Below are 9919 nucleotides of genomic sequence, written 5' to 3'. Positions count from 1 at the left end.
CCCTTTTGCCCTTTCCACCAAACAAGATAAATCTTGAATGCCTACCCTGTTTTTCAGGCTACATTTCATGGTCATGTAATTGGCGGACCAAATACCACCGGCTATTGCCCCAAATAAAACTAAGTTAAGCCACAAGGCACACCCCTTGTAAATTGTGACGCTACCACAAACTCTTGCCTTGCTATAAACTCTGCCTGGATCTGGAGTGGTTCCTGTGGTGCTGACGCACCTCCCCTCCAAATTTACTGAATGGGTGTCAGCAGGGAGATGTCACTAACTGTGGGTAGAGTCAGCTTCTAAACTCCTCCAACTCCCAATGCAATATTCCATACCATGTACAAAAAGCACCCCGTATAGCTAGAAACACAATTTGGAGGACAGGAGGCACGTCATCACCCCGGTCACTTTGGCTCGGGGATGACCTTTTCGCCAGACTGCATGACTACCTCCCCTAAAATGAATTAGCTACTCGCTTACTACTAGCAATTGACAAGCTCGCAATGTCTATGCTAGTCAATCCACATTGCAAATTGTGTGGCCAAATTGCACCCGTTGTACAAATGATTTTCGCCAATGCCACGACTCCGTTAATATACCAATTACGCGGCCAAAACCCTTCGCTTCCTAGGTTACACACGGGCACCGGATTTAAATCAAAATTTCCGGGTAACTAATTAGTTAAGTCCACATCCCGCTTCACAATGTGAAGCACACTAAGACTTAAACTCCAATTACCGGACAGTATTCAGTCGACTCCACATTCATTATTTATAGCACACAAGGTACCGAATTCGTATGAAAATTTCCGGGCAAACCATTTGCCCTTTCCACCGAACAAAAACAAATCGTTAAATCGTTGAAAATGACGGTCGTTTCTGGCGATCCCTATATTTCTTACCCGTTTCGAATCCCGGGACAACATACTAAAACCTCCGTTCCCACCACGGAGGGGACAAGATGCTAAATCACTCGAACTACCATGTAAACACACCTGCGTTGTTCACCCCGCGATCTAATGTCGAACCAAGGACTGAGCCAGTCTTGAAGACAACTTCACTCCTCGACCTGAAGTCAGACCGGGCCCGCAGGAACTGTACTTGATTTAGAACCGGCGTGTAACTTACCCCGCGACCCGAGGTCGAACCGGGAATTGCACCTTGCACTGCATGTGACTCAACGCCGAGGCCGAACCGGGAACTATACCTGGACCGAGACCAGAAAGCATCATCATCCCGCGACCCGAAGTCCGAGAATTTAACCTGGTCTCGCACTGGAATCTAATCTCTCCCCACGACCCGAGGTCTGACCTGGAATCTTACCTGGTCTGGCACCCGAAATAACTTTACCCTGCGACCATGTACAAGAAGTCGGACCGGGAACCTTACACCATTTCACATCGGAAGGTAACTACGCCCCGCCACTCGAGGTCAGACCGGGAATCTTGCCCAAGTCCCATACCGGAAGGTAACTTCGCCCCGCAACCTAAGGTCGGCCTGGAATCTTACTTAGGCTCGCAAAGGACTACAGCTTCACTCCGAGACCCGAGGTCGGCCGGGAATCTTACTTGGTCTCACACAGGAATGCAGCTTCGCCCCGCGACCCGAGGTCGGCCGGGAATCTTACTTAGGCTCGCAAAGGAATGCAGCTTCACTCCGAGACCCGAGGTCGGCCGGGAATCTTACTTGGTCTCGCGCAGGGATGCAGCTTCGCCCCGCGACCCGAGGTCGGCCGGGAATCTTACTTGGTCTCACACAGGAATGCAGCTTCACCCCGGCGACCCGATATCGAACCGGGAATCTTGCTTGGTCTCACACAGGGAATGCAGCTTCACCCCGCGACCCGAGGTCGAACCGGGAATCTTACTTGGTCTCCCACAGGAATGCAGCTTCACCCCGCGACCCGAGGTCGAACCGGGAATCTTGCTTGGTCTCCCACAGGAATGCAGCTTCACCCCGCGACCCGAGGTCGAACCGGGAATCTTACTTGGTCTCCCACAGGAATGCAGCTTCACCCCGCGACCCGAGGTCGAACCGGGAATCTTGCTTGGTCTCCCACAGGAATGCAGCTTCACCCCGCGACCCGAGGTCGAACCGGGAATCTTGCTTGGTCTCGCACAGGAATGCAGCTTCACCCCGCGACCCGAGGTCGAACCGGGAATCTTACTTGGTCTCGCACAAGAATGCAGCTTCACCCCGCGACCCGAGGTCGAACCGGGAATCTTACTTGGTCTCGCACAAGAATGCAGCTTCACCCCGCGACCCGAGGTCGAACCGGGAATCTTACTTGGTCTCACACAGGAATGCAGCTTCACCCCGCGACCCGAGGTCGAACCGGGAATCTTACTTGAGCTCACACAGGAATGCAGCTTCACTCCGCGACCCGAGGTCGAACCGGGAATCTTGCTTGGTCTCACACAGGAATGCAGCTTCACCCCGCGACCCGAGGTCGAACCGGGAATCTTACTTGGTCTCACACAGGAATGCAGCTTCACCCCGCGACCCGAGGTCGAACCGGGAATCTTGCTTGGTCTCACACAGGAATGCAGCTTCACCCCGCGACCTGAGGTCGAACCGGGAATCTTACTTGGTCTCGCACAGGAATGCAGCTTCACCCCACGCCCCGAGGTCGAACCGGGAATCTTGCTTGGTCTCGCACAGGAATGCAGCTTCACCCCGCGACCCGAAGTCGGACCGGGAATGGAACCTGGTGTTAAACAACAGTGCACACACACCGCGTACCGGATACCTCCGCTCCGCCAACCTGGAGACAACAAACAAGTTACAAAACATATCTTAAAAATACGTCCAATCTCACTCCAGACACATACCCAGCTCCACGCCCCTAGCCTGAAAAGCTGAGCCTGGTCCTGAAGCATGGTGCGCACTTACAGCTAAACTGGTTGTGTCTGGAACCACCAGGACCGACGCAGCGCGCGCCGGAGTCTGACTCTCTGCCGGGGAGGAGCTGCCATCTGGGGTGTGGTAGCGCCTGAGGGCCGGACATCCCTCCCACTCCGACTCGTGTTCGGGCAGGCTGCCGTACTGAGGACCGCTACTGACGCTGTCCAAGGGGCCCGGGCGTCCACCGAAGCCGGAGGTGATCTGCGTCTGACTCCTTACGTGGCGGGGGTACTGAAGCCCGGGGCCTGGCTGCGCCTGACGGCTCGTCTGTTGTACTGTCGTTGTCAGCGTGTAGTCCACTCCAGTCTAAAAAATTGAAACACATCGATAAACAGCTGACCGATTATCAATCATCCAACACACGGTTAAGGTAGACAGGACCCGGAGTGTTATTCACAAACCACGCTCGACCACACAGCCTGGACCTCAAAGGTGGGCGAATTCCACGATAACATGAGAGAATTAGAAACAGGCGCCAGCCACACAAACTCACCTTTCGCTTCCAACCACACAACGAATGAGAATTACTGAAGACGACATATAGGGTACACGCCTAGAAAAAAAAAAAAAAAAGATACCACTACAAACCGTCGCCATGGGTGGCCAACCGCGCCACCGTGACCACGTCGACTGTGACTCACGTGCGAGGGATGCCTCTTGTAGCGGCTCGGAGACTGTAACTGTCGAGAACACCTCAATTAAACAGCAACAACAGGAGTAGCAGAGTGTCTCTACACACCACGTGCAACACGGCGGATCCTGGTCTATGGCAAAGCTAAAAACTAAAATGCAGAGCTTCAAATGAGAGGCACCCGGACACAGAACAAACCGGAGTAATACACGCAAACTGATTCCTAGGCATCAAGGAGCTTTCATCAACCCCTTTTGGAGCCCACGTCGAGGCAAGTTGGCGCCAAATCCCACGCCGCGACCAGGTGCCACATACCTGCAAACAATGAAATCACAGGGGACAAAACAGAGATGGGAAAACAGATTCAATTCATCTCAAACAGGTGGTAATACTTCCTCTGCTAGGATGAAGAACCGCAAAACTAGCCCTGTAAAACCAGCCGCTGTAAAGGGCTATCAGGCTGAAACACTTGGTGAAAGGAGTCAATTCCTAACCGGGAGAAAACAAAACAAAACAGAAACTGTCAGTTCCCCAAGCACATCTTAGAGCTATGAACACCAACATGGCACAAATATTTCTCCCGACATGAAAGCAACTCGAAACAAACCACACAACAGTAACACGGGGAGGCATTGATGTGTCTGAAACCACGTGCGACACGGTCGAAACTGATCGACTCCACGTCGTCCGCTGCTAATCACACTGACCTAGCTGCGGAAAGTAATTAGGTTCTCGTCAGGTTGTCATACACATTTGTTCCATCATCCTGGAAGTCGCCCCTGGAATACCCCAACGACAGCTAATTCTGGAAAGGAAATGTGACAGAATAGCCTCACACCGCACAAAGGAGACCCGCGTGACACGTAAGTGTTTCACTGGCTCACACCTGAAAGAATTCATGTGCACGTGCTCCGCCTCGCTGCCGGTGGTACATACCTGCGAACAATGGGACGAAGTGGGGTCATACAGGGAAGGGAAAATAGGCACAACTTGTCTACAACGCTGGGTTTTCTTCTTCAAGAAGGACAAAAATGGAACTGGCTCTGTCACGTCTGCTGTACACATACAAGGCTGTCAGACTGACACGTCAGGAAAGTTCTAAACTGTTAATCGGGAGAAAGAAACGTCAATTCCACCCACTAACAAATGCACCAACACAGTAATAACGCTCCTCCAATACAACCACAAACAAATGCACCAACACAGTAATAACGCTCCTCCAATACAACCACAAACAACGATAAAATTCCCGTATACCAGTTTATACCAACCCAACCGCGGCCACCGCGGATGAAAGTGCTGGGGACGTAGCTGATGGGGCTGCCGAGGTGGACGCCAAGACCACGGTAGAGTGAGCCCTGCGGCGAGACCCTAAGGAGGTGGAGGGCGCCGATATCTGGGGGACCCCTTCGCTATACATCTCTGGCAGATTCAAGCCTACGAAAATTAAAGAGATAACCAAACAGCGACACATTAGTACTTTAACCTTGATGCGCCATGCTCGTAACTGCACGAGGCAACACATTCTCACACGCCAGAATCACACAGCCTGACCTCAAAGGTGAGCGAATTTCACGATAACATGAGAGAGAGGCTTCAAACACCCAACACAGGCACATACATCAACCAGCAATAAAGCACCCACGATACAAACACAATTACACACACGCAACAGCAAGGAATTCCGTCACCTTCATCCGCATACCTGAGAACAAAACACCAACTACACAGCTAGCTGCCGTGCACGTGTAGGGACTAATCCGTTCAAGCTCTAACGACGTCCCTCCCTGGACCTGCAAAGTCTATCGACTAAACGAACAAAGAAACACATAGCAAAATGCCAACTCAACGAGAAAATAAAATGCGGGTACATGCAACGCACAAACACTCCCTTGTCCTAAGTCGAAACAAAGGGGAAAGAAAAGAGGAAACGAGGCAGCCTGTCTGGCGATTTGATGACTCCGAATTCCCACGTGCGTGACCAGGTGTCAAAGATTAACTCACCTCACGGAGACAAAGCAAAAGTTAACACAGGAATAAACCTCTCACATATAGCTTGGCCGTCTCCTTTCCTTCACCGAACCTGGAAAATAACGTAGCGAGTGAAAAGGGAAGAAGTACAGAACAAAAGTCCAACCTCTTGGTCGCTCCTTCGACGCACATGAAGAACGGACAGCCAATCTGTCAGGCAAGAACATGCCACAAACGTATAACACGACGGCGCTACACGCCCACCACAACATTCTACATAATCTCATACCACCAGAACCGCGCACGGGCGAACTACCAAACCTTAAAACGGGATGGACGACATCTTCGCCATTGTCACAGTTCACAAGATGGCCTTTTGGTGGGGAGGAAGCGACAGCCTGGTTCTGTCGCTTAGGCTCCAACGGCAGGCGGAGAACCTGTAGACTGCAGTGATCTATTCCTCCGCTGTGCTTTATAGAGTGGGTGTGATGACGTCACCCATATCTCTCAACCAATAGCATCGCATGACAAATAGCGCCAGTGTTTTAGACATAGTGAGGTCTGTCTTTTGCGACCACATTATAAAATTCTTCCAAGAACGCAGTCCCATGGTTTAGCCAAGATCATCGCATTTCGCAAACATTAGAATACCTACAAAGTGACCTCCGCCACAGTGAAAAGCGCATTGTGTAGCAGTCTAGATTTGTGTCTACTAGTGAAAATGTGATAGCACCCCTCTATCACATTAATTCACTAGTAAGAAGAAATAAATTGGGTTTACTACTGAAAAATGTGTCACATTGATTCACTAGTAAGAGAAGAATTGTGCTTACTAGTAAATCAATGTGATAGCATCACTCTATCACATCAATTCACTAGTATATAGACAAACATTGAGATATATAACTATTCAAACAATTTATCACAACTTTTAAAATTATCACGTTTAATTTATTGTCCTAAAATAATATCAAAAGCTAAACAGATCTGATAAATAATCAAGTCTGATTTCATGCTATATGGATGTTCCAGGACCGTTTTGCGGAGGGGTACTTCGAGCCTCGGCTGTTAAGAGTGTATTGTCTGACAGTGAGTTCATGTGTTCCAGGACCGTCTTGCGGAGGGGTACTTCGAACCGCGGCTGTTAAGAGTGTATTGTCTGACAGTGAGTTCATGTGTTCCAGGACCGTTTTGCGGAGGGGTACTTCGAGCCGCGGCTGGACGCGCATCAGGACGTGGAGCTGCTGTCTGGGTACGAGAACGGCACGCACACCGTCCTCAGGTTCCGCAGGAAGCTCCGCCCGTGCGACACCGCAGAGGACAGGGAGATCACGGTAAGGAGTATGATGTGCTGTTATGTTTTTCCGAAGGAGAAATCATATTTTTTTCCTGGTGTGTTCTTTTTCTTTCTTCGTCCTGGCATAAAAGGGTTTACGGAAAAGGCTGGGCTGTGCCCCAGGCCTGGCTACATGGGCTGTCTACCTGGACTGGCTATCACGTCAGGCTACTCAGATACCCCCATTCATAGCCCCAATTCCTTTTTTTCACTCCCACACATTCTTGGGGGTAAGCCTAATGGTATAGTAATGGATGTGAGTAGCTTAACATAAGGCTAGAGTGACATTCAGCATTTTTGTAAAAAAATGTTGCCTTTCCCAATGTACTTTATTTTTTCTTCTGTCTGTGTTTGTTTGCATTTTAATATGTGCCAACTATTTGGCTAATAGATTCTTATATATCATGCAGATTGTAACTTTTGAGAGTATCGTTTCCTCTATTCCTCCTGATTACTCCTTATGTATATATGTACATGTAGGCCTTAGTCCGCCCAATCTGTGCTTTGTTGGTGTTTCTTGTATGCTGTCCTTCCATCTTTTCCCGGGCCTGCCCGGAGGGTGCTTGCCCTTTGGCCTGTATGGTATACATGTAGGAAAAAACTTACTGCCTTCATCCTTCCGATAGGAAGACACCCAGCGAGTGATCTGGTCCTTTAACGACCTGGACCCACTGGAAAATAGCCTTGCTGGGCAGAACGGCCCACACGTGCTGTACCACGGCAGTAACCGCGGCAGTAAGAGCATCATCCTGCTGCAGAAGAACCCGCCAACCCTGGATATACAGGACAGCAACATCCTCAGCTTCGAACTGACCAGCTCAAACGTGAGTACCTGTCTCCCTAGGTCTGCGATTTTCAATCACTTTTGAATTTAACGTAGCTCCCTCAAACCAAGATCCGATGGATATGGATAACTTTTAGGTTAAGAGTGGGGAAACGATAGTCTCAGAAGTCTTTCTCAAAACAACAACAGCTGAAAGTGGCAAAATATTTTAATATAAAGCGACATCATTTGATTCCTTTGTTTCTGGGATGTAGCTACAAAAGCTCTCGTTTCAATGGCTTTAAAATGATAAATGAATGTTACGGTATGGTACTCAAATCCTGACTGTATTGACCTTCAGGTGCTTGTTCCTGCGAAGGAGACGACATACTGGTGTAACACCGTGCGGCTACCTATACTGGATAGAAAGCACCATATTGTCAAGGTGATCCAAGACATTACTCTGATAAAATGAAAATATCATACCGTTGCTTGTTCTCTCATAAACGGATTCTAACCTAGACTTTGTCCTTAGCGCTAAACCTCAGTCTAACTGCAAGTAATTAAGCTTCACAAGGAAGATGAAGACTTGCTAATGACCATCGATGAATTTTAGACATCCAGGTAATGAGATACGCCCAAAACAGTTAGTCAAGCAACTGGATATGATTTTGGAAACGATCATACCTTACAGATAGCATCCACTATATTTCGCCAGTGTCAGACAGTGGATGCTATTTGAAACGTTTTACTGTTTCCAAAACCATATCCAGATGCTTGAGTAACTGCTTTTAGGCGTAGTCAATAATCAGTGTTAAATTCCTTCAGTTTTCAATCTTTAAAGCCTCTACTTAATCCCCGCCATCAGGAGACCGACGTCTAAACACGAATTTTTACCAATCATGTGTCCGTTTGTCAGATCGAACCGATCATCCAGCCGGGTCACGAGGCCCTTTTTCACCACGCAGTCGTTTACCAGTGCAAGTTGGGACAAGTGCCTCCGATGTTGGACGGGGGCCATGAGTGTTACCATCCCAACATGCCGGAAGAATGGAACCACTGCAAATCCATCATGACTGCCTGGGCGATTGGAGGGAAGGTTGGTATATCTTGAGCCAATGATAGATGAATCCTATGCACCAGGCCTTGGTTGTGTACACAAGTAGACAATGAGATCACCTTGTCTTAACTTGGCGTCAGTCTTCCAAACTGCCATTTTTTTCTAAAATGCATGCTCTATTTCCACAGGGCTTCACTTATCCAAACCACGTGGGCTTCTCGCTTGGTACAGACGATGATCCAGATTACGTCATGTTGGAAATGCACTATGACAACCCAGATCGGATCAGTGGTAAGTCACTCGCTTAAAGCCCCCTTCACACGAGAGCACGAATGAGCCGGAATGCCGTCCGAATGAAATTTTTTTTCTATTCGTGGCAATTCCTCGCAATTCATACTGTATTCTAAACATTCTTACTGCATTCGAGATATTCGTCCCCGTTCTTTTGGCTGGCTCGAAAGTTTTTGACATGTTAAAAACTGTCGAGGTGCATTCGAAGTGGAGAAATATCGAATGGCATTCGTAGTGGATTCTTAGTGTATTCTAACTATTCTGATTGCAGTCTGACCGCATTCTACGGCATTCTAACATTATTCGAAACATTCTTATCTCATTCGATGAAGAACTGAAACGGCAAGCCACCTCGAATCCTGCCAGAATGTGGCCGAAAGAACATTTCGAATGCCGTAAGAATGTCTAGAATGCACTACGAATTCACAGGAATAGACAAGAATTTTCATTCTGAAGGCATTCCGGCTCATTCCTTCTCGTGTGAAGGGGATTTAAGGCCCATTTGGAATTCCCACCCGAATGGCCCCGAATGTGACACGAAGTTTGCAAATACTTCATTCCGGCTGGTTCGGCTTGATTCCTGCTAATTCGATTTCCGTGTGAAGGCCCTATTAGGGCATGTAGGAGACCTTACTTTAATCTGTCGACTTGAAATTAAACGATTCTATTCGGCTGATTGGGATCCCCCGCAGAGCTGAATTTCAATCTTTCATGACAGGATTCGCGAACCCCGTGCCTTGGTGAATCCCTATTTGCAAATCATAGTGCATACGGGGTTAAGGTATCTGCATATGCATGTTTCACCAGTTCATAACTATACCGAGGACTTAAGATCTGCTGTTCAGGTCGCACTGTGCTAAAAGCAACAATGATTAACTTCCACACATGTACTTTACTATTGTTGCTACAGGTGAACGGGACAGTTCCGGACTGAGGTTCTACTACACACCAATAGTGAGAATGTATG

General features: G+C 48.6%; 1 protein-coding gene across 3 annotated transcripts in view; it reads left to right on the top strand.

Moving 5' to 3' along the window:
• The window catches only part of LOC118422701 (DBH-like monooxygenase protein 1), an 88522-nt gene that overhangs the window by 3970 nt on the left and 74633 nt on the right, over nucleotides 1–9919 (top strand). The window contains exons 4-8 of one of the 3 annotated variants that reach the window (XM_035830408.1): nucleotides 6687–6836; nucleotides 7465–7662; nucleotides 7963–8046; nucleotides 8521–8700; nucleotides 8850–8952. The exons of 1 other annotated variant lie outside the window; for it this stretch is intronic. In XM_035830408.1, coding sequence (XP_035686301.1) covers nucleotides 6687–6836; nucleotides 7465–7662; nucleotides 7963–8046; nucleotides 8521–8700; nucleotides 8850–8952 — 715 coding nt within the window. The remainder of the gene's footprint in view (nucleotides 1–6686; nucleotides 6837–7464; nucleotides 7663–7962; nucleotides 8047–8520; nucleotides 8701–8849; nucleotides 8953–9919) is intronic. One more of the 3 variants, XM_035830407.1, reaches the window with a different exon arrangement.

Source organism: Branchiostoma floridae, chromosome 9, assembly GCF_000003815.2.
Source record: "Branchiostoma floridae strain S238N-H82 chromosome 9, Bfl_VNyyK, whole genome shotgun sequence".
NCBI lineage: Eukaryota > Metazoa > Chordata > Leptocardii > Amphioxiformes > Branchiostomatidae > Branchiostoma > Branchiostoma floridae.
This window is presented reverse-complemented; position numbering and strand designations above follow the sequence as displayed.